Raw genomic sequence first — 24739 nt, forward strand, 5'->3', positions numbered from 1 at the left:
GTCTTCTGCGCCATCCTCCGGCGGCTTCTCGCGTCTTCAGGAGCGCTCCTGCGCTCCGCCGGCGTGGAGAAGACTTTTCGCCCTCCCGCTGGCGTCTGATGTCAGACGCCGGGGGCAGGGCGGAAACGGCGCGGCGAGCGCTGATTGGCTCGCCGCGGCCGTTTCCTATTGGCCGCCGATGCCGCGTTTTGAATTAGCAGCCGAATTGGCGCCAAATTCAAAACCCCGGCAGATGGGATGGGAGCCGCACTTTACAGCGCGGCGAGCCGCATGCGGCTCGCGAGCCGCGGGTTGGCCACCGCTGTGCTACAGTATGTATGAGGACAGGCTTGAAATTATTTACTGGAGAGGACATCTCCAATTATAGTAGGCAGCATTTTGTTTACCAGGTGACCAGTGATCTCCCTAGTGAAGAAGTGCCGGTCCTCCAAGAGTGGACATGGCCACACCCCCGTGAACAAAACAAATGAGAGGGAGAGAGAGGACAGGCTTCCGCTGCAGCTGCCTCTCTCCCCAGCTCAGCTGAGAAGCGTGTGTGGCATATTCGTAGACATTCGTTTTGGGATTTTCTATGATGATATAATGCGATATAATTCATATTCCTAATCATCTAAGAAGGCATACGCCATCGAAAGAATATGAGTAGGAATCACCATTCATCAGTCAGATCAACAAATAAATTAATAATTAAAAAACCCGATGTGCAGCCCCCTTGCCCAGCAATTTCCAGCCCAGGGCTCTGGTTTTAAAAATTCATGAAACAAAAGTCATAGGGGTTCCCTTGAATTTTTTAAACCAGCAAAGGCTCACGGGCCAGCCCTGGTTCCCAAAATACAGGAGACAAAATGAATAGGTGCCCCCTGTATTTTGAGAACCAGCATCAGGCCTAACCAGCCAGTAGGGTAATGGCCCAGCCAGGGGAAACTATATTAGTTCCCCTGAACTATTAACCCCCTGACTGGTCAGCCCTCCTCCAGGATTAACCCTGCCCGGGCTGAAGCCCGGGGCTGTCCCCGGTGCCCCAAGGAGGAATGCTGATGGCATTGGTGTAAAATAATTAGAAGATTGAATGATCACGTCCTCTACGTTCCATGTAAGCATCCTCGCAAAGAAAAATAAGAAAATGTGAATACCCGAACCAAGGAGCACCAAGTGTGTTGACACTTGGTGCTCCTTCCCGAAAATCAGGGGTTCCCATTCCTCAGCCAATCAGGCGCAGAACTTTATGGTCAGGATCTTGACTTGAGCCTTGTGCTGAATTAAAAAATTATGGGGAACTCCTATTTGGATTGAACTCTGATTTTTTTAAAACCAGGACAGGCTCTTTGAGCCAGGGGCTGGTTACGTTCGTGGAGCGGGACCCCATGCCTTATTTATTTATTTTTGTTTTTGTTTTTTTTATACTGAAGCCTGCACAGCTCTGACTGATCAATGCAGGCTGCTGATTCATATTTGAATTTAGCGGCCGCCAAATATGAGTATGACGGCATACGGCCGTCTACACCATCGGGGAAACACAGATTTGTATATTTACGAATTGTTTTTTCCCGAAAATATGGCCAATGCCGGTATTATTGATTTGTACCCGGCCGTGTTTTCGGTTCTTAGTAAATTTCCCCCGGTATTAATTACCACTAACAATTCTCTTTTCTTCCTCTTATAGGTGGGTACAATGTTTTTGCTGCACAAAGTCCATCCAGTGAGACTTCTACGGACCCTTTCCCTATAATCACATAATAAGGAACAGATATTGGACGCTGCACTCATTACATAAAGAAAAAGATCAAATGACGCTTTACCTACTGTGAATTATTAATGAAACTAGAGTCAATTGACATTTGCAATCTGTAAGACTAATAGAAGCAAGGCGTGAAGTTGTCATGCAATAAACATGTGTGTGCGGTACCCGGTGCATCACGATGTGAAATCTAGCAACCAATGCCACATTTGGGTAATAAGCCATTTATAATCTGCACATAAGTGGTGTTATTATCATTTATCTATATCATTATTTGCATTAACGCCTGCCCTATTAGAGTCTACATTTTACATTACATTACGGTTAGTGATTGTTGGCCAGACAGCTGCAGGGGTATTAGAGACAATCATTGGACTGCCAGTGCTTCCTCTGTAGTACTGACACTGAAGGGGGGTATGAGGGACTCTGGGTAATGTCTGGACTCCTACAGTAGATGACAACCCAGTCCAGAGATACATGCAATCAGACTGGCTATTTCTAAGAATGTAAAAAAGGAAGAGGGAACATAAAGGGGTGGTGGGCACAGAGGGTAGGATGGGGAGAACAGGGTGAGGGGATAATGAAAAAGATGGGAAAAAAAGGGGTTGGGGGAACAGAGAGAGTGAACAGGGGATAGAGCAGGGCTGGGCAACACCGGCCCTCCAGATGTTGATGAACTACACATCCCAGCATGCCTTGCATCAGTTTCAGCATGGCCACATTGCAAAACTAATGCAAAGCATCCTGGGATGTGTAGTTCAATAACATCTGTTGCCCAGCCCTGGGATAGAGAGTGGGTGGAGGGAAGAGTGAAAGCGGGAAAACTAAGAGAATGGGGGGGGGGGGAGAACACACTAAGTGCTGGGGAAAAAGATAGAACAGAGGACCGACTGAAGAGAGAAAAGTGGATCAGGAGGAGAGAGAACGGGATAGAAAGTGAGTAGTGGGGAGTAGGGGAACAGAGAGAGAGAGAGAGAGAGAATAGGGATAGAAGTGAGATAACCGGGGATGGGGATTGAGAGATCTATATGAAATAGAGAGAGAACAGGGTCCAAAGTGAAGAAATAAGGGATGGGGGAATAGAGAGACAGAGAGAGAGAGAGCAGTGAAGAGAAACAATAAATGGGTGAGGGAAGAGAGAGACAGAACAGTGGAAGAGTAAGGAATAATAGTGGAAGAGAGAGAGATAACAGGGTGGAGAAGAGAGGAAGAATAGTGGATGAGAGAGAAAATAGTGTGGGGAGAGAGAAAGAATAGGGGATGAGAGAGAGAGAGAGAGAGAGACAATAAGTTTTGGAGAGAGAAAGAGACAACAGGATTGTTGGGGAAGAGAAGAAGAATAGTGGGGGGAGAGAGACAATAGGGTGGGGATAGAGGAGGAATAGTGGGAGAGAGAGAGACAATAGGTTGGGGATAGAGGAGGAATAGTGGGAGAGAGGAAGAATAGTGGGAGAGAGAGAGAGAATAGGGTGGGGATAGAGGCAGAATAGTGGGGGAGAGAGAGAGACAATAGGGTGGGGATAGAGGAAGAATAGTGGGAGGGAGAGAGAGAGACAATAGGGTGGGGAGAGAGGAAGAATAGTGGGGGAGAGAGAGACAATAGGGTTGGGATAGAGGAAGAATAGTGGGGGAGAGAGAGACAATACGGTGGGGAGAGAGGAAGAATAGTGGGGGAGAGAGAGACAATAGGGTTGGGATAGAGGAAGAATAGTGGGAGAGAGAGAGAGACAATAGGGTGGGGAGAGAGGAAGAATAGTGGGGGAGAGAGAAACAATAGGGTTGGGATAGAGGAAGAATAGTGGGGGAGAGAGAGACAATACGGTGGGGAGAGAGGAAGAATAGTGGGGGAGAGAGAGACAATACGGTGGGGAGAGAGGAAGAATAGTGGGGGAGAGAGAGAGACAATAGGGTTAGGATAGAGGAAGAATAGTGGGAGGGAGAGAGAGAGACAATACGGTGGGGAGAGAGGAAGAATAGTGGGGGAGAGAGAGAGACAATAGGGTGGGGATAGAGGAAGAATAGTGGGAGAGAGAGAGAGACAATAGGGTTGGGATAGAGGAAGAATAGTGGGAGAGAGAGACAATAGGGTGGGGATAGAGGAAGAATAGTGGGAGGGAGAGAGAGAGAGAGACAATACGGTGGGGAGAGAGGAAGAATAGTGGGGGAGAGAGAGAGACAATAGGGTGGGGATAGAGGAAGAATAGTGGGAGAGAGAGAGACAATAGGGTTGGGATAGAGGAAGAATAGTGGGGGAGAGAGAGAGACAATAGGGTTGGGATAGAGGAAGAATAGTGGGAGAGAGAGAGAGACAATAGGGTTGGGATAGAGGAAGAATAGTGGGAGAGAGAGAGACAATAGGGTTGGGATAGAGGAAGAATAGTGGGAGAGAGAGAGAGACAATAGGGTGGGGATAGAGGAAGAATAGTGGGAGAGAGAGAGAGAGAGAGAGACAATAGGGTGGGAAGAGAGGAAGAATAGTGGGTGAGAGAGAGAGACAATAGGGTGGGGATAGAGGAAGAATAGTGGACGATAGAGAGAGACACAATAGGGTGTGGAGAGAGAAAAAGAGGATTGTTGGGGAAGAGAGAAAATAGGGGATGACAGAAGAGAGATATGGAGAAGAAAGGAACATAGAGCCATGCATCACTTGCCCCGGAGAATGAAGGGTGTAAAATAAAGACTAATAAAATATAAATGTCATCCTGTAATGCATCCTATGCTCCTATGTCCTAGTGATGTCCCCGTTATCTGTGTACACTAATTATTACAGGAAGATCCCCAGTAACCGTATCACTGCTATTGTTTATAAAACTCAAACTGTACATAAGTGCGGATGGGGCTGGTGCTGGGTGAGCACTACTGCGGATTTCTTGTCTGCCTATTCCGTCACAGGTAACATTACGTCACCCCTCTGCCACTTACACCAGCCTGTGCCAGGTGAGGCAACTTGGGGGAGGGGCAGTTTATCATTTATAATTAATTAATTAAGGGTAATTAAAAATTAACCCCAAATATCTACATACAGGAAACCACCGCACTCGCCATTCCCAGAAATGGGGTGCATGTTGACCTTTTGCCTGTCAAGCTTCCAACCCTCTCAACCTTGGTCATGTCGACCTATTTCAGGTGTCGACCTAAGCCTTGTCGGCCTTAAGTGGTTGACCCAATATATGTCGACCTTAATTGAGTCCACCCTATGACCCTTACCCTATAATGGTGAGTATATACAATTTGCTAATGATCAAGACAAGGGTTGAAATACTGGAACGCTGTACCAGCGGCGTAACTATAATTTGGGCGCCCCCCGCCGATAATAAAGCACCGGCCCCCCCACCGCCACCCTGGCCGCCCATGCCCCCCCCCCATCCCCCGCAGATTTACCTGTATTTGCTGCGGTGGTCCCGGCTCCCCTGCTGGCTTCATTCTGATGCTATGAAAAACAGACCATCACAAAATGTCCGCCCCCATACAGCAGACATTTTCAGAGAATAGTCTGCTATATGGGGGATGGGGGGGAATTTTATTATAGCCCATCTCCATAACATCAGAATGAAGCCAGGAGGGGAGCCGGGACCACCGTAGCGAATACAGGTAAAGCTGTGGGGGATGGAGGGGATTACAATAGCACCTCAGCCCCCCGGCGCCCGCACTTACGCAGCGCCTCCCCGGGGGCTGCGGTGCTATTGTTACGCCACTGCGCTGGACCCGGGACAATCTTTCAGGACTCTTTCACACAATTTTCCGGGTTGTTGCGCGTTCATGTGCTGATGTCTGCTGGGAATTTTGTTGCGCTGTGCCCGATTTTGTAAGCCGCACAGGCTCGGGGAATGGAGCAGATAAGTGTGAGCACTTGAGTCCGTGTGCTGGTTGGCTGTATTGGGTATGGGAGCGGATCGTCTGGAGCCCCGGCAAGTGTAGTGGATGGGGACAGTAAAGAGTCCTTAACGCGTTTTGTGACTTTTTCCTTTTGAAAAGGAACTTCCATATATCAGGTATATTTCTGTTAGGCCCGGACTGGCCATCTGGCCTTCTGGCAAATGCCAGAAGGGCCGATGGCCGTGTGGGATTATTTGTGCATGTTTTCAGTGCTTAAAGCACCGCGCTGCCTCCTGTGACTAACGATGGATGGCCACATTATTTACATATTGACGTCATGACGCAGCAGCGTTATGATGTCATCACGCGACCGCCGCACATGTAATCTACCGCCCTCCTCTGAGCAGCGCATGTGAGGGGAGCTGTGTTGCCGGCCACATAACCGCGACGTGACCCAGCCTTAAATTGCCGCTGGCGGGAGGTGACCGGCGGTGCCGCATCGCAGAGCCAGTCGCAGTCATCACCTGTGGTGGATCCGTCCTCCTGGGCTGCCTGCTGCAAGGTGCCGGTGGTGAGTGTCCTGCGCATCGCTCTTGCGTCAGACTGCAGGGGCTTCTGCCTGGGTCTCTGCTCTCAGAACACTGATGTGTGTTATAGAAGCTTCCCCCTAAGTCTCTAACTGCACTTTTTGAATCCAGGGAATCCTACTTCCCTCTCCTCAAAGGCATAATGCTTAATGGGCATGCAATACTTGGTGTGCCACCATGTGTAATGGGTATAATGAATTGTGAAGACCTACATGTAATGGGCATTAATGTGTGTGTATGTCATAATATGTAATGGGTATTACAGATGACAATTACTCTGTAATGGGCATTATTATGGTGAGTTCCATAATGTGTAATGGGCATTACGGTGTGTTCCATAATGTGTAATGCCTCCTTTTTCTGATGCCACACCTCCATTCCATGAGACCACGTCCCCTTTTCGCCGTGCAAGGGTCCCGCCTACTGCGGGTGGGCCTGTGTGCTCAAAATGCCAGGGCCGATTTCTGGTCCCAGTCCAGCCCTGATTCCTGTTATTTCAGAGATGCGGGGACCCTCGGATACTCCATTACCTCCCTATTTCCATCAGGAAGCCTGTCTGCACATAGGAATCTTTGAGTCGCCCACAAACTCCCCGGCATCTTAAAATTGGGGCCAATTTACTTCTACTTTCACTGTGTTTTTATTATTTCTCAACTTGGTATATACTGTTTTAATATGAATTCCCTTATTCCATTTGTATTACAATATAATTGTTGGTTTAATGACCTACCCACCATCCATTGCTCTGCGCATTGTTTTATGTTCTTCTTTTTAACTATTTGTTATTTCTCAATTTGCAATAATTGAATTAAACTGCAGCAGAACTCTGGTTGACGGACTACATCTCTGAGTTGGTAGTTGATTTCAGGAAACGTCAGCATACCCCCCCAACTCCTGTGAGTATTCAGGGAATGGATATTGAGATCGTAAGAACTTACAAGTATCTGGGTTTTCATCTGAACAATAAACTGGACTGGTCTGATAATTCTGCTGCTCTGTATAGGAAGGGGCAGAGTAGACTCTATCTGCTGAGGAGACTGAGATCCTTTGGAGTGCAGGGAGCGCTCCTGAAGACCTTCTTCAACTGTGTAGTGGCATCGGCCATATTCTATGGAGTGGTCTGCTGGGGCAGCAGTGTTTCAACAGCCGACAATAAGAGACTTAACAGGCTGGTAAGGAAGGCCAGTTCTGTCCTAGGAATGCCTTTGGATTCTGTAGAGATTGTGGGTGAGAGGAGAATGATCAGCAAGATAACATCATTATTGGATAATGCTTCACACCCTCTAAAAATATTTAGACGGATCTGTGTAGCGCTTTCAGTGATAGGTTGCTTCACCCTCGATGCTCAACGGAGAGGTACCGCAGGTCTTTTCTTCCTGCTGCAATCAGAATGTACAACTGTCATGGTCTGTAGAGACCTACATGTTCTTAAGGCCCCCATACACTAGCCGATTTTGATCAGATTTCGGCCAGATCAGTCGGATCTGGCCTAAATCGGACCAAAATCGGCTAGTTTTGATGTCCCCTCAGATCCGATGCGCGGTCCCGTGCGCATCGGATCTGCGTTGGGTGGTCGGACCTGCTGCACGTCCGACCACCCGACTTGGGACCTAGTGGGGCGGTGCGGCGGTGGAGGGAGCAGGGGGGGCTGGGGACGCTGCGAGGGACACAGGCGGCATAGAGCCGGGCGGGGGGAGCCGGGAGCTGTCAGCACTGAATAAAAAAAAAAAAAGCCCATACAATGAATGGGCAGCCTGTGATTGGCTGAGCGCTCTCTCAGCCAGTCAGCAATTGGCTGAGAGAGTGCTCAGCCTATCACAGGCTGCCCATTCATTGTATACAGTAGGCTTTTTTTTCTAGCACTGACAGCTCCCGGCTCCCTCTGCCCGGCTCTATGCCGCCTGTGTCCCCCGCAGCGTCTGTGTCCCCCGCAGCGTCTGTGTCCCCGCAGCGTCCCCAGCCCCCCTGCTCCCACCAGCAGCGCCCCCCCCCCCCGCTCCCCGGGTTTTTTACATGTGATAAATCGAGACGATTTATCACATGTAAAAAATGGCACATCAAGTGCCAATCTAATCAAGCTCCCCCGGGGAGCAGCCGGGGAAGCTCAGGGGGAAGTCGGGGGCGACTTGTCCTAAGGACAAGTCGCCCTAGTGTATAGATTCTAGATTTATATTGTTTGGACTTCTTATCTTATTTGCTATTTTCACCCTTATCTGTACTTGAACCTTGCTGTAACAATTGTAAATTTCTCCATCTATCTATCTATCTAAACCCATTTTAGTCTAATGTGGGGTACACACCAGGACGACCACCGTCGTTCACGACCGATAGACGACCATGGAACGATTTCCCTTGGACTTCCCGGGAGCTCCCAGGCAGTCCCCAGCAAACGATTAGCAAAAATTGTGTTTTTTTGCGGAACGATCTAGATCCGATCCCGATGCGCCCGCGATGGTCGTTAAGACGGTCGGATCGCTGGTTTTTGTTTTTTTTGCAAGAACACATGCGACCGTCGTCAGATGGGCCTTTGAAATTTGAATGAAGGGGCTGGACTAGCAGAGGGGGAGGACTAGCAGAGGGGGATAGGAATAGCAGCAGCCATTTTAAACCAGTGTATTTCTGCTTTGTTACTAGTGAGGCTTGGTTTATACCTGCTGAACGCTGGACATAGCTATTTACACATTACTTTGTTTTGCCTGCCATTACAAAGTGTCTTTTAACCCTGCACTATGGAGAATGCAGTGATGGGTAGTCACCAGCAACAGTACCTGCTCTATTATGCAGTTTTGAAGCTCAGGCGTCAGAGAGCCCAGCGCAGGAGAGAAAGATCATGCTGGACAAAGCAGTGGCTACTTCAGCGTCAGACTCGTTCGCACATGCCACTGCTCAGGGACATCAGGGAGAATAACCCAGACGATTTCCGTAACTTCTTGAGGATGGATGATGCCACATTCCAGGAATTGCTGCGTCTGGTGACTCCCCACATCGAGAAGCAGGATACCAAGTATCGCATGGCTATCCCTGCTGAGGAACGGCTGGTGGTCACCCTGAGGTTTCTGGCGACAGGACGGTCTCTTGCTGACCTAAAGTTTGGATCCCTCATCTCCCCGCAAGCTTTGGGCCTCATCATCCCGGAGACCTGCAAAGCCATTGTGAAGGTGCTGCAGTACCAGTATTGCAAGGTAAGGATGAAATATACACTGTACACTTTATTGTGCAAACAAAATATTTTTATTTATAATTTAGGCCTAGGACAGAAACAGGTTTTTTAGGCCTTTCATGGTTAAAACATGTAAAATAGTAAATAGATTGTGTCAACAAAAATATATTATAATACCATATATAAAAGATATTGTACAAAAACACACACTATATATAAAGATTTAAGTATGTATGACCCAGTTTAAACTTTCCCAATAAGTACGGGCTACTGTGTGGCAGAGGATGTCTGCTGCAGATATGTAAAGGCTGCGGCCCACATGGCGCATGGCGCAGATGCAATGGTCCCGGCCCCATTGATGTGCGCAATACGCCATGTGAGCAGTGGCCATCACATACCTGCAGCTGAGACCATGTCTGCCGCACAGTACCCCATACTATTGGTAAAGACAAAAGGGCAATAAATGGAGTTTGCTATCCAGATTGAGGAGAATCCTGTTCTCCCTCTGGTAATGCAGGTACAGGTAGCAGCATATAAAAAAACAAAAAACACACTCTGGTAACTTCTGGAACAGGCACTTACAACAGTAGGGATAAGGTACTGTGTGGCAGAGGATGTCTGCTGCAGATATGTAAAGGCTGCGGCCCACATGGCGCATGGCGCAGATGCAATGGCCCCCGCCCCATTGATGTGCGCCATACACCATGTGAGCAGTGGCCATCACATACCTGCAGCTGAGACCATGTCTTCGGCACAGTACCCCATACTATTGGCAAAGAAAAAAGGGCAATAAATGGAGTTTGCTATCCAGATTGAGGAGAATCCTGTTCTCCCTCTGGTAATGCAGGTACAGGTAGCAGCATATAAAAAAACAAAAAACACACTCTGGTAACTTCTGGAACAGGCACTTACAACAGTAGGGATAAGGTACTGTGTGGCAGAGGATGTCTGCTGCAGATATGTAAAGGCTGCGGCCCACATGGCGCATGGCGCAGATGCAATGGCCCCCGCCCCATTGATGTGCGCCATACACCATGTGAGCAGTGGCCATCACATACCTGCAGCTGAGACCATGTCTTCGGCACAGTACCCCATACTATTGGCAAAGAAAAAAGGGCAATAAATGGAGTTTGCTATCCAGATTGAGGAGAATCCTGTTCTCCCTCTGGTAATGCAGGTACAGGTAGCAGCATATATGTAGAAAACCAAGACAAAAGACACTCTGGTAACTTCTGGAACATGCCCTTACAACAGTAGGGATAAGGTACTGTGCGGCAGAGGATGTCTGCTGCAGATATGTAAAGGCTGCGGCCCACATGGCGCATGGCGCAGATGCAATGGCCCCGGCCCCATTGATGTGCGCCATACGCCATGTGAGCAGTGGCCATCACATACCTGCAGCCGAGACCATGTCTGCCGCACAGTACCCCATACTATTGGCAAAGAAAAAAGGGCAATAAATGGAGTTTGCTATCCAGATTGAGGAGAATCCTGTTCTCCCTCTGGTAATGCAGGTACAGGTAGCAGCATATAAATAAACAAAAATACACACTGTGGCCCTTGTGTGGCAGAGGATGTCTGCTGCAGATATGTAAAGGCTGCGGCCCACATGGCGCATGGCGCAGATGCAATGGTCCCGGCCCCATTGATGTGCGCCATACGCCATGTGAGCAGTGGCCATCACATACCTGCAGCTGAGACCATGTCGATGGTAAATGATAAAGTAGCCTATTTTTTAAGACAGATCCTCAAAAACAGGACACTCTGGATCTTCTATCAGTAAAGAACTGTAGAATTGACGGTACTTGGGGGGTTGAGAAGGCTGTGTAGGTGTTGACTGGGTATGTGTTGGAATTGTGCTCGACTGGCCTGCTACGGTGGCAGGCGGAGTAGGCACTGGTGATTCTAATGACAGTGGTGTGTCTGGTGCACTACCAATGCCAACTATTTTAGTGCCACTGTTGAGATACCCTAAACTGCCATTATACACCAACTCCATGCATAACTTTTCAAAAGTAAGTTGCTGGTCAGGAGCCATGTTGCGAACACACTCTGCCACATAAGTGAAGTAGTTGTCATGTTTGTCCGGGTTTCTTTGCAGGACTTGATGTGCCCGCATCATAAATTCTTCATGTGCCGCTGCTTCTCCTTTTTTTCCTTTGCCACGCATTTTTTTGGCACGGGGGAGTGGTGGAGTGGGTTCCAGGGTGGGTGGCGGAGTGCGTGCCGGAGTAGGAACTTCGTTAGATGTGCATGCATTCTCAGATAGGACAGATAGGTCTGGGGTTGCAGGTGGGTAGTCACCAAGCTGTAAAAAAATTGAACATGTTTACTAATCAATTCTATTTACTTCTAATTTCAGTTCCCTACCAGCGTGAATGAATGGAAAGTCATCGCAGAGGAGTTTGAACAGCGATGGAACTTCCCAAATTGCGGTGGAGCCATTGATGGCAAACATGTCCGCATAGCCCAGCCTATCAATAGTGGTTCCTACTATTTTAATTACAAGGGCTATTTTAGCATTGTACTAATGGCTGTGGTGAATGCCAACTATGAGTTTATCTTCCTGGATGTAGGAAGGAATGGCCGTGCATCGGATGGTGGCACTTTCAAGGACACAAAGTTCTACGAAAGGCTCATAGCGAACACCCTTCACTTGCCGTCTGTCCAGGAAACTAAACAGGGGCTTAACTTTGTTTTTGTGGCTGACGAGGCTTTTGGCCTGCACGAGCATGTCATGAAGCCATATGCGCAAAGGGGCCTGAACCATGACAAAAGGATCTTTAACTACAGGCTATCCAGGGCACGGCGTGTTGTGGAAAATGCTTTTGGCATCCTGGCAAGCCGGTTTCGCATTTTTCACACTGCCATTAACCTGAGGGTGGACAAAATTGACTGGGTTGTCACGGCGTGCTGTGTCCTGCACAATTTGCTCCGCAGAAAAGCCACACAGCAAAGGGCTACAGGCACAGCACTCCAAGAAGACCAAGAACTGCCAGAGGAGGTAGTGCAGATATCCTCCTTGCAAACCCCAACACAACGCTACACAGGGAGTGCACGAGCCAAACAGGTGAGGGAAGAGTACATGGCCTACTTTAATGGGGAGGGCGCTGTGGATTGGCAGGAGGAATCAATTAGATAGCCAAAAAAATAGACTCACCGATGCAGACTGCGAATTCTCCTCCTCCTCCTGCGCCGCGACTTCTTGGTTTTCCTGTTCGACCATAAGGACTACTCCTGTCCTCATCGACTCCTGGCTGAGGGTGAATGTCAACCGGTCATAGTACCAGAGCGATGTTTGATACATCTCGTCGACTCCAGCACCAGACTTCTTTGCAGCCTCCATCTTCTTGTGTTCCTTTAAGAACACCGTGCGCATATTCTGGATGCGTTTCCTCACCCATTCAACATTGGCCTCTGGATGAAATGGAAGACTGTAGCGTGCCAACTCCTCCAAGGCTTGGTTTCTTTTAATTTTGTTTGAATACTCCTTGGATTTGGTTCTCCACAGGCATTCGTGTGTACGATATTTTTCAATAAACCCTTCCAAAAACTCTTGTTCCTTTGCGTTGGACATTGGGACTGTAAAAAGATAAAACCATTTTAGTTGTTATAGTTATACCCATGTTTTGTTTCATATTTAAATTTTTATAGTTATAGTTACCAGTTTACCTAGTTCTTATGTTTTAAGTATTTAAAATGTTAATAAACTTTTATGAAAACCACTATACATTTTATTGTGCAGATTGCTATTCACACACACAGGTGAATGGGGCCTAGCAGAGAGGAGTGCTTGGAATACTGCAATGGTGGACAATGGTTTATGTATATATATCTATATATACACAAACACACACACACACAGGTGAATGGGGCCTAGCAGAGAGGAGTGCTTGGAATACTGCAATGGTGGACAATGGTTTATGTATATATATCTATATATACACAAACACACACACACACAGGTGAATGGGGCCTAGCAGAGAGGAGTGCTTGGAATACTGCAATGGTGGACAATGGTTTATGTATATATATCTATATATACACAAACACACACACACACAGGTGAATGGGGCCTAGCAGAGAGGAGTGCTTGGAATACTGCAATGGTGGACAATGGTTTATGTATATATATCTATATATACACAAACACACACACACAGGTGAATGGGGCCTAGCAGAGAGGAGTGCTTGGAATACTGCAATGGTGGACATTGGTTATATGTATACACACAGACATGGGGCCCACCCAAAAAAAACAGTGACATGGTCGGGTGCACGGTTGCCAAACCAGTGCTTTATACACACTATATACATTGGTGGCAACAGTGGGCATGCATAGAAGAGCATTGGGAGTGCAAACATACCAGGTTGTTGTTCTGGGAGATGAGACAAGAAGGAGAGTCCAACTGCTGCGCCAGCGCTGTTTGCTATGTGGAAAAACATGGCGCCGGGGGAGTGTTTAGGAAATGCCACTCAAATAGGCTGGATCAAACGACGGACGCACCGACGGACGGACGACGGAGGCGGCAAAAAACACTCACGATCTGCATACGATTGACGGTCGGTCGGCCTGGGATTGACGGATCCTACCTGCAGCACGTAGGACCAAAGATGCGACCAAACGAGCGGCGTGAACGCGCATTTGATCGGAATCGGATCAAATAAATGTCAAAAACACACGATAGTACATACAATCTGCATACAACCGGTCGGAATTGGATCTAAATTGACAGAATCGTGCCCTAGTCGTCCTGGTGTGTACCCAGCATAACAGGCCTCCAGTGCCAGGAGTTTATTCTCTTTGAATAAAGTGTCCCCCTGCCCTGAAGAAATGTTATCCAACTTGAAACGCGTTGGACGCAAATGATCTTGGATCCATTCTAGCGAGGTGCTCTGCTTGCTCCATCTGGTGGACATTGGGGAGCAATTCATACCTCATCTCTGTGGTCCGAATTCCCCAATGTTGGGAGTTTGCGCAAGCTCATTTTCCTGTATTTTAGTGAAAAGTTTTAAGACTAATACACTTTGATCATAATATAATATAATCATGCTGGAGAACTGCCCATTGGCCATGGCTACAATATTTTCTCAGTACAACATTTGTTTCTTCATGGGAATCTCATTTACTTATATTAATACCAGTCACACCCTCTGGGTGGCGCCAGGTGCTCATTTACAACCCAACCATGTGCAGACGGGAAGCGGTCATCTATTAGAATGAACTTAGGTCTACAGTCATTAGGTCGACCCCACTAGGTCGACTGGCAGGAAGGTCGACCTGACTTAAGGTCGACATGGGCCAAGGTCGACATGACTTAAGGTCGAATTTGCATAAAGGTCGACATGAGGAAGGTCGACTGGTCATAAGGTCGACATGGGGTTTTTCACTGTTTTTTGAGCCGACATGTGCTGACAGGCGGTATTTCATGCCCTACCATCCACTAAGGCGTGGAGGAGGTTATTAAAGCTGTGGCGAGCGAAGCGAGCCACCGTGCCCGAAGCATTGCGAGCGAAGCGAGCGTTGCGAGGGTCCGATTCTCATTGCCAACTGTGTCCATGTCGACTGTGTCGACATTCGGATAAAAAAACAGTGAAAAACCCATGTCGACCTTATGACCAGTCGACCTTCCTCAGGTCGACCTTTATGCAAATTCAACCTTAAGTCATGTCGACCTTGGCCCATGTCGACCTTAAATCAGGTCGACCTTCCTGCCAGTCGACCTAGTGGGGTCGACCTAATGACTGTAGACCTAAGTTCATTCTGATAGATGTACCGATTCCGTGCAGACATGGCTGGTAGAATTAGCTGCAGTCTGTCTTGCACTGGCATTCCTCTCATCATCCTATTGCAGATTGTATGTTTGTGTCCGTATTACAAGATAATATAGTGACAGTCTGTGCAATGTTTTCCCTAGACTAGAGATGGGCCAGGGGCGTAGCGCCAATTTTTGCACCCCCCCGCAGGATAATTTCCTTGCCCCCCCCCCCCCTAAATTTAGCGCTGCCTCTGGCTCCCCGTTCTTACCCTGCCTCCCCGACCGCGTCTGTATTCCGCCAGGAGTCGGGACCGCATATCTACTACTCTGCATCCCGGCGCCTGGCTCCTTGAGTCAAATGTCCATTACAAAATGGCCGCCTCCTTACAGCAGACCGTTTGTAAGGATGCTAGAGGAGGCCGTCGCTGCCTCCTCTAGCATCTTAAAAAACAGTCTGCTCTAAGGAGGTGGCCATTTTGTAATGGACATTGGACTCATAAGGAGCCAGGCGCCGGGATGCAGAGTAGTAGATATGCGGTCCCGACTCCCGGCGGAATACAGAGACGCGGCGGGGGAGGCAGGGGCCGGGCACAGTAAGGAGAGGGGTGGAGGGCAGTGGCCGGTGCCAGCATCCGGCGCCCACGCAGCCCCTGCTCCCCCAAGCAGCAGCGGGGGCTGCCTTACGATATCTACGCCACTGAGATAGGTATACCCTGACAGGAGCCTATAAGCAGGCAAATAAACTCAGAGCCGCAGCAGCAGAACAGACTCCGCGCTGCCGAGATGCTGCAGTAACTAGTGAACTCTACTGAAGAAGTGGGCGGACTTAGAGGCGGGGCCCGGGGCATCAAGCAGGGAAGCGTGTTATACACAAGGGCCTGACACTCTGTACTGCGTCAGGTCCCTGTACACTACAGTACTGTAACACACACAGCCTAATATACCCACCTTCCTCCGCAACCCCCCCCCCCCCCCACCAACTTAAGTGCCCCAGGCCTTTCAGTGACAATTTATATAATACACAGAATTCCACATCTAATAACTGAGTTTTGTATGTGTGTTTATTTTATATGTGCATGTTTATTACCATAACTTTGGAGTTACACTGTATGTACTTAGTACTTGGACAATTTGAATTATGTTTGTTCTTAGATTTTTCTTGATAATGTTTTATGTTGAGTCTATAGCCTCAGCTGGTTCATTCATCTAAAGTTGGCATTGCCCGCCAGGTCTGGGCTCCAGAATGTATGGTATATTCCAGAGCTTGGTACATCCATACCTCCCAACTGTCCTGGGACCCATTTTTTGGCACTGTCCTGCTGTCCCACCCACGGACAGAATTGTTTGTGAGATGGGGGGGGGGGGGTTGGTAGGGAGATCGTCTGTCACTCGCCCCTCACAGCTAGCCAATAGCTTGTGGCATGTGAGCAGAGCAGGAATAAGAATCCATGGGGCCCTAGCCAAGACCCCGGTCTGGGCCCCCCCCCCCCCCCCCTTTGCTACATCCAGATTACAATGTACTCTGTGCAGTACTTTCCCTCTCAATTATTCATTTCTTTTTATTCCTTGTATTAGACACTATAAGAGAGGAGATTTTGGTAGGTAATGGGGCATATTTGCCTAACCTCCCGGGATGACCGGAATGCTCCATAAAATCGGGTCCCCGCCTCGGCCCCTCACCAAGCCACTCACATATCCATATCCTCCCCCCACAACTACTACTTACGCAGGTGAAATCCTACCATTCACAGCTCTTCGGGGAGGTTGTGGGGTTTAAATGACGCAACTAGCATAATTTAGCCCGTCCCCCGAAGAGTGGCGGATTGCGGAATTTACTATATTGGGGGCTGGGCTTGATAACATTAAGCTCCGCCCCCGGAAGTCCCTCTGAGAGTAAGTATGGAATGGGTTGCTCTATTTTCAGTTAAAATGTTTTTGAACACAATGCCGCCCAACCACAACATAACACAATCACAGAATACTATTACACCGATAAACAAGCCTTTAAACATCATACGGATGACTGGAAAATGGGATGCCAGAGGTCTTAATACTGATGCTGACAGAGGGAATCCTGACGGGTTCAGTAAGTATACCTCCCACCCCGTAGATTGACCCTAATGATCCCACCCATGCCCATCCATAACCCCCCTTCGAAATGCCTAATCCTAAATCCCTGCAGTCTAAACTTACCTCCCCCGGGCCTAACACTTACCTGCCCTTCATACCTACATTCAGGATGCCACCTACTCCTGTAAAACTAGCCAATACGAGTCAGGGGGTGGGCTTATTGTTGATAGCCAGAGTGAGCGCTGTAAGCCTGTGCACCGTGCAGAAGCGGCGGTATGTTGGTATGTGCTGACCGGCTCCCCCTGCAGTCTGTGGTCAGCGCTGCAGTCTATGGGGCAGCAGCCGCCGCTGAACAAAGGCCATTTCCTGGCCAAATTAAGCAAATATCTGATGAAACCTTTATACTGTACTATGGCACTGACAAACCCTAATATCTTACTCTGATTACTCTGATTAGCAATCTGCAATTACTGCATATTCCCAAGTGCAGCGGCCTCTCCTCCGGCGGCTCTCATTTATAACCAACCTCTTCACTAGTTGGTGCCAACAATACATGTGCCAAACAATCTGTTAGAACTTTGAAATCAAAGAGATAATGATAGTAAGACAGATCTGGCCAGCAGGAGAAGAATCTGTGACAGAAGGGTAACGCGTGGCATGCAATAGCACTGTACTGTGGCACGGCATCACAATTACCCCCAAACTGATACAAAAGAATGCAAAAGTTGTTTGATATTTCGCCTCCTACCCTACTAGCTGGATCTCCTTTCCAAGCCAGTGCCACCTCCAGGAGTCAGGACCATATCAAGCTCAACCTACGTTAAGATGGGCCTATGGTGTACTGCCACAGTAGGTGTGACGGGCACGGCAGGCATGTGACTGCTGATATGGGGGTGTGTCCAGATTTTGACACCAATAAACTCCCAAATATATATTTTTTTAAACACAACCTGCAAAATGTCATTGTGGGTTATTTTTGCACCTGAGCACACAACCCACAAGCTCATGTTGACCTGTTTGTGTGGTGTCCTTTTGTCAGTTTCAAACTTGTGCATGTCCACTTTTTGGTGTCTATCTATCTAGACACTGTTGACCTATCATCCGGTTGCCATGCAGATTGCACGCTCGCTGAATTAGGCCCCAGGGGTAATGCATCCAGCGGTGCTAATACTTGGTATATATCAAAAGCTGAGGAAACATGAATCCAAAAGTGCTACAACTTTATTTGCTGCACTGCACTTTGGGCCTAAATCAACAACACTCGGAACCAGGCGACTTTGTCCCCGTTCCAATGTTTGGGGGTCTGGGAATGCGCCTGTGCATATCCCAGCAATGAGCATCGTCGGTGGGTTACACACGCGCCAAACTGTTTGTTGCGGGAAGGGAGGGAGGGCCGAGGGTGGAAGCGGGCTAGCCCATGGGGACGCAGGTGGGCCAATGTCTGCTGGGGGGCGAGAGGCTGACATCACAGGACATCAGCGCTTGCTCCATCTTCAGAGATGTGCGGGCAGGATAAAAGTAAGTGCAAGCTTACTTCTATCTACGAAGGGGAAGAAAAATAATTGCATGGGGCGCGACCATCGTAGGCTTTTTCTTCTGTTAGGCCGCACGGGATGGGATGTGTTATTTGACACATCACCTTGCATCGTACCGAGGGGATTTGGTGTGGAGGGGGGGGGGGTGTTCGGCCGTGCGGCAGGCGGCGTTAAACTGCTCTCTCAATAGCAGACCACCGCTGAATCACCCCCTTTATGAGTACAAATTAGTAAAAGCCGGTATATTGTAAGTTATATAAAGTGTTTATAGATGAATTTCTATAATGTGACTTACACAAGAAGTGACTTACATTTCCCTGTCGGTGGCTAACATGTTCCACATACAAATATTTATGGAAATGATCTGTGTAATCCTGTTTACACCTTTTGTAAAGAGAAGAATACAAACCCGACTAATCCGCGGCAAACTGACAGAGCCTTGCTGTGTTTACCGAGGAATTAGGGTTAATTTGCCTCCGATAGTTATTAAAATGAGTCTGGTGTCAGTGTGATGTGGTGTCCGATCCCTGCCGCAGGCATGCAATCAGTGGTACGGAGACCCTCCTGTGTGCACGGATGGAGAGGACGCGGAACAGCAGAAGGTCAGTACTAAGCACCAGTACTGTCTGATAGGATATATGATTCACAGGTCTATTTATGATGCAATGAAAAGAGTAGACGAGTTGCCTATGGCGACCAACCAGCTGCTCTGTATCATTTTATAGAATGTACTTTATAAATGTTGCTGAAAAGCTGATTGGTTGCCATGGGTAAATTCTCCACTGGCTTAAATCTCTACTTTTTTCACTGCTCCATGTACAGTATTACTATAAGGATGACATTTGCAGACAACTGGGTGCAGTAAATTGTCTTTTATGGTACTAGCGGGTGCAACGAACCGCTTGTTTGCTGTCCCGATTGCACCTTGCAGTGCATGGGAACTCGCCAGGCGTCCCCATACTAATGTGTCCGTGACGCGGGTGTGGGCAGCTGACGTCAGCTGCCCACCCGCTTACAGTACAGAGCACCCGCAGACCTAAGACACCACAGAGGTTTACCCGACGTCGGGATCCTGACTGTCAAAACATCGATAGTCGGGTTCCCGACGGCCGTCGACTATTTTCCCTCGTGGGGGTCCATGACCCCCATAGAGGGAGAATAGAATAGGTGGCAGCGTGGCGAGTGCAGTGAGCCCGCAAGGGGCTTAGTTGCGCTCACCATGCTGTCTGGGTCCGGCCAGTTGGGATCCCGACATTGGGCTAATGACTGTCGGGATCCCGACTGTCGGACCTTTGTACCACACCCTTCAGCGTGCAGGGGGGGGGGGTGGCTGGTAGTGCGGGCAGCAGTCAGCGTGTTAGGGTGGCAGTTGGTGTGGCTCCTCTATTTGAATTTTGGAGTGTTCTGCTGAAAGATAGAAACAGAAACATATAATGAGACGGCAGATAAGAACCACTTGGCCCATCTAGTCTGCCCCTTTTTTAAACATGTTACCCCAAACCATATTTGATCCTTATTTATTTGTAAGGATATCAATATGCCTATCGCAAGCATGTTTACATTGTACTACTGTATTTACCTCTACCACCTCTGATGGGAGGCTATTCCACTTATCTACTACTCTTTCTGTGCTGCCCCCATCTCTGGATACGCCATTGAACTCCCCATCTAGAGGGAGCATAATGGGAGCGTATGCAGGCTTACATGTAGGGGGCGCTGTTTCAGGAAAATCTTTTGCACCCAGCATTTATACTAATGATGAGCTGGCTTGGTGTGCCTGAGCCACAGCCGCAGAAGCAATGACTGCTGGGTGAGAAGAATCCCTCCTGATTACTATTGTTCATGTGTTGGGTTAGGAGGGTTGTGGTTCTGAAGAGCTGATTGTAATCAGTTACATATATGTATTATTGTATCGTGTATTAGCTAATAGAGGCTTTATGATGATTTAGGATGAGAGACACTTTTCCAGCATTGTTCTTGTGCCTGGTGATGTCCAAATTAATTCATTGCTATTATCACTATGAGGAACAACAGGGTCATCCAAGGAATGAGCTGGTAAGATATAAGAACTTAATGCAAACTTGAAGAAGCCTTTCCCCATTGTGTGGTCTGTATAGTGTATACAAGCCACTTACTCTGTCCTTTCTTTGTGGTCTCCTTCTCGAACTGCTCCTCCTCCAACTTCCCCACCTCTTGCTCTACCTGTCTATGTACCCTTATGGTCTTACCTTGGCAACTTTATCTGCCCCCTCTATACTTCACCCATTGAAGGTCTCTTTGGTTACATTGGCCTCTTATATGACCTCTATGCTTATGATACACGAATGTACCTCTCACTTCGTCTGTTTTACCTGCCCATCCGCTGACTTAGTGTCATCCTTGACTGTACTTCTCCGCAACTCCCTCCCTCATTGTATCAGACTATCAGTGGACAAACCTTCAAATGAACCCTCGCTATCCACCTCTTCAAATCCTACCAGCTTCCTCATTAACTCATTAGTAAGCACCACAGATCACCCTACCACTGTCGATGGATTCACCCCCCACTCTTAGACAGTCCTGGCGGGCAGGATTTCTTCCCTCCTTCCCTACTCAGGCAGAGACTCTGAGGCTTTCTGTCAGCCCACTTGTTGGGTGTAGGTTCAGTGAGTGCTGACTTACTTCCTAAACCAACCAACCAAACCCCCCCCGCCAACCAAGGCCAGATTAAGCCTTTGGGGGGCCCGGGGTACTTTAGAAAGGGGGGCCCCTCCCACTTGCATACCTCCCAACCGTTCCGATTACTGCGGGAATGTCCCAGTTTTCAGGGCCGTTCCCATGTCCATCCCGCTGCTGACAGTGTCCCACTGTGTGGGGGGGCAGTTGGGAATCCACCCTGTCAGTTGCTGGCCAACGGTAATAGACTATTCCCACAGCCAGAGGGACTGGGGGCATGGCTAGAGGCTCACAGAGTCTCTGGGCCATGCCCCAAAGCGGCAAAATGGGGGCATGGCCTCGTGGGGTGCCGCAATTATAGGCCACGCCCATCCCACGGCAATCCACACCACCGAATTTCGGGGGCGCGCCAGTGGCTCTTCTCACCAGCTCTACAAGTTGGGAGGTATGCACTTGTCATTACTGGCTGCAAACTGCACGGGTGAATATTACACTGTCAAAACACAAAGTAAAGGCAGTATAAACTTGGTCAATGGGTAACTGCATGGGGCGGATTAATATAAACATATATATAAATACCACATGAAAAGCCTGTGTTTGTCCCTCTGTATCTTACTCTGTAGGAGCCCTGACATGCTCAGCGCTACCTGTGATTAAAAACCCTCCCATGACGAGGCCGCTACTACTGCTGTCCCAATGGTCCTGAGAAGCATATACTGAGCTCTATCAAGCAGAGCTCAGCGCAAGCCGCTCAGACTCTGACCTCTCAAGGGACTTCGTTAACTCCCAGTGATGCACTGCACGCTTGTGCAGTCAGTGTGCCTTGGCTCCCGATGCTCAGCACCATCAATCATTGTCACATTGGCAGATAGGTGAAGCTGCAGCACTACCCCACTATCATGCACAAAATATTTAGCTAAAAAAAACAACACAGTGGGCCCCTAGATAGAGGGGGGCCCAGGGGTACTGACCCCCTGTGCCCCCTCTTTAATCCAGCCCTGCCCCCAGCTACCCCCAGCTACCATCCCTCCAATGCGACATGCTAGTTTATAGAGGGACATTTATTAAATCCTGGAGAGATAATGTGGAGCAAGATAAACTGCTAATCTAGAAAACAGCAAATGGAGGCTGATTGGTTGCTATTTGCCATGTGTCCACTTTAGCTCTCTCCAAAATGTGATAAATCTCCCCCATGATGAGACACACATCCAACCATTTACATCCACCATACTGACCTCTCTGCCTTTGATGGGGTTTAATATGTTGTTTCCTATTTACTGATGTATAATGGCGCCTTTTCAGACACGATAATTGCAGTTTGTTATTGCACTAATTGCGGAGATAAGAACCAGAACCAGTAGCTGCCAGGGAAGTGTTTGAAGTTAGGTGACTGCATTGGTGGTCTCTGCACTCTGATGATGGTGCTTTGGCGCATGTGTGAGATCTACTAATTACGAATGTGCAGCCGTCATTGCCGGGAAGTGTTTTCCTCTCTCCCAATAAGTTTTGCACAGCGTACCCCTATAATGGCTAACGTCTTCTACAAATGGCGTTATCTATGGGGATCATGCTCAGGAATGCTTGACATCCTGGAGCTTGGTAAATATGACAGCACTATATCCTATAGAAACCTATGGGGGCTGCAACTGCTTTTGGAAATGGGGGAACAGAAGCAGATACAGATGTAGCCAGTGGTGTAACTAGAAAGTTGGTGCTCCCCCCTGCCAACCCCCCTTCAAAGTTTCAAGCTCATTGCCAAGGGTTTCATCTCATTGCCAAGGATTTCATGCTCATTGCCAGGGGTTAGATGCTCCTTGCCAGAGGTCTCTTGCTCATTGGCAGGGGTTACATGCTCATTGGCAGGGGTTACATGCTCATTTGCGGGGGTTTCTTGCTCATTGGCAGGCAGGGCCGGATTAAGCCTTTGGTAGGCCCGGGTCACTTAAGACAGGGGGGGACCCTCCCATTTGTCATTGCTGGCCACAAAAGCCTATGTTTGTCCCTCTGTACCTTACTCTGTAGGAGCCCTGACAGGCTCAGCGCTGCCTCTGATTAAAAACCCTCCCATGATGAGGCCACTGCTGCTGTTCTCCTCCATGGTCCTGAGAAGCATATAATGAGCTCCACCAATCAGCACTACCCCACTCCCATGCATAAAACCTTTAGCTAAAAAAAAAAATATATATTTTTAAATACATGCCAACCACAGGGGCCCCTAGATAGAGGGGGCCCAGGGGTACTGACACACACACACACTCATTAATCCAGCCCTGTTGGCAGGGATATCTTGCTTATTGCCAGGGGGTTAGATGCTTCTTGCCAGGGGTATCTTGTTTGCAGGTCTGCAAGCGTTCCCGGAATTCGGCTCTTCCAGGTAACATTGTAGGCGCTGCATTCCCCTGACAGATGCTAGAAATCTGCCCATGACTATGATGCAGCTTGGTGCCCCATGCAGCATATGCCCGTGCATGTGCAATGTGGCAACAACAAGCCTGGCTACATCAGTATCTTCTGCAATCCCCTCCAAGCCCTACATTGGTTTAATGCGTCAAATTTGTGGCTATACCCATAAATAGGCCCCTCAGACATGCAAAATCGGGGAACACTGAGCCCTACTACTCCTGCCCAAACTCAGCTCTTCCCAAAGTACGCACATAGGCCCTTATTCAGATCTGAGCTCAGTACAAATTTGTTCGTAAAATGGACAAAATCATGTGCGCTGCTGGTGGGGCAGATGTAACCTGTGCAAAGAGAGTTAGATTTGTGTGAGTTATTTTGTTTCTGTGCAGGGTGCATTATTTTTACACTGCAATTTAGATTTCAGTTTCAACACACCACACCCAAATTTAACTCTCTCTGCACATGTTACATCTGCCCCACCTGCAGTGCACATGGTTTTGCCCATTTTCCGAACAAATTTGTACTCAGCTCAGATCTGAATAAGGGCCATAGAACATTTCCTCATAAGCTTTCCCTATCAGTAATTATACTGTCATTTATTACGTTTTTCTTTCCCAAACAGGACCTCGGTTTGGCTAAACAAAGAGTCAGAAGACAGCTAGCATGTAAGTCGTTTGCATAAACTAACTGTTAGGATCCGCCTCCAGCGGATCTGTGTTATGCGCAGATTCACTTATTCTGTGTGTAGTTTCATGTTCTCCCTGGGTTTATCCCAGCCTGTGTGTGTGTGTTTACTCGCTGGTGGCATCCAGTGGTCAGCCTGGGCCATTGCAGCTCACTTCCAGTACTGTGTGTTCTGGACTCAGGTGTCTTGATTAGGCTCCTAGCCTGCAGTGCACACCTTCAGGCCATGTGTAATCAGCACCACATTGTGCTCTCTATATAAACCCTCTGGTTGTTCAGTCCCATGCCGGTTATAGCTTTTGTACCTCAGGGTCTCAAGTGTTCCTGGTTCCCAG

General features: G+C 48.3%; 2 protein-coding genes across 3 annotated transcripts in view; one reads left to right on the forward strand and one right to left on the reverse strand.

The window, feature by feature from the left end:
• The window catches only part of LOC146062791 (adhesion G protein-coupled receptor F5-like), a 90150-nt gene extending 65769 nt beyond the window's left edge, over positions 1 to 24381 (forward strand). The window contains exon 10 of one of the 2 annotated variants that reach the window (XM_083174807.1): positions 24343 to 24381. In XM_083174807.1, the coding sequence (XP_083030933.1) occupies positions 24343 to 24359 (17 nt within the window). In that variant the 3' untranslated portion in view covers positions 24360 to 24381. Of the gene's footprint in view, positions 1 to 1663; positions 2322 to 24342 lie in introns of those variants that run through there. The other variant, XM_083174806.1, reaches the window with a different exon arrangement.
• On the reverse strand, positions 10829 to 13196 carry LOC146062790 (uncharacterized). Its single transcript, XM_083174805.1, has 2 exons — positions 12462 to 13196; positions 10829 to 11609 (listed from the first exon to the last, which is right to left on the reverse strand). The coding sequence occupies exons 1-2, from the start codon at positions 12876 to 12878 to the stop codon at positions 11037 to 11039; spliced, it is 990 nt and encodes a 329-aa protein (XP_083030931.1). The 5' UTR covers positions 12879 to 13196; the 3' UTR covers positions 10829 to 11036.
• Positions 24382 to 24739: the final 358 nt, after the last annotated feature.

The sequence above is a fragment of the Crinia signifera genome, chromosome 3, assembly GCF_055691185.1.
Source record: "Crinia signifera chromosome 3, ASM5569118v1, whole genome shotgun sequence".
NCBI classification, from domain to species: domain Eukaryota; kingdom Metazoa; phylum Chordata; class Amphibia; order Anura; family Myobatrachidae; genus Crinia; species Crinia signifera.

What these genes read in the sequence shown, in the direction of transcription:
- LOC146062790 (XM_083174805.1), bottom strand. Translation starts at nt 12,878, where the DNA reads ATGTCCAACGCAAAGGAACAAGAGTTTTTGGAAGGGTTTATTGAAAAA. An exon ending in AGAATTCGCAGTCTGCATCG is followed by an intron (nt 11,610 to 12,461) that starts GTGAGTCTATTT and finishes ATTTTTTTACAG; the next exon opens with CTTGGTGACTACCCACCTGC.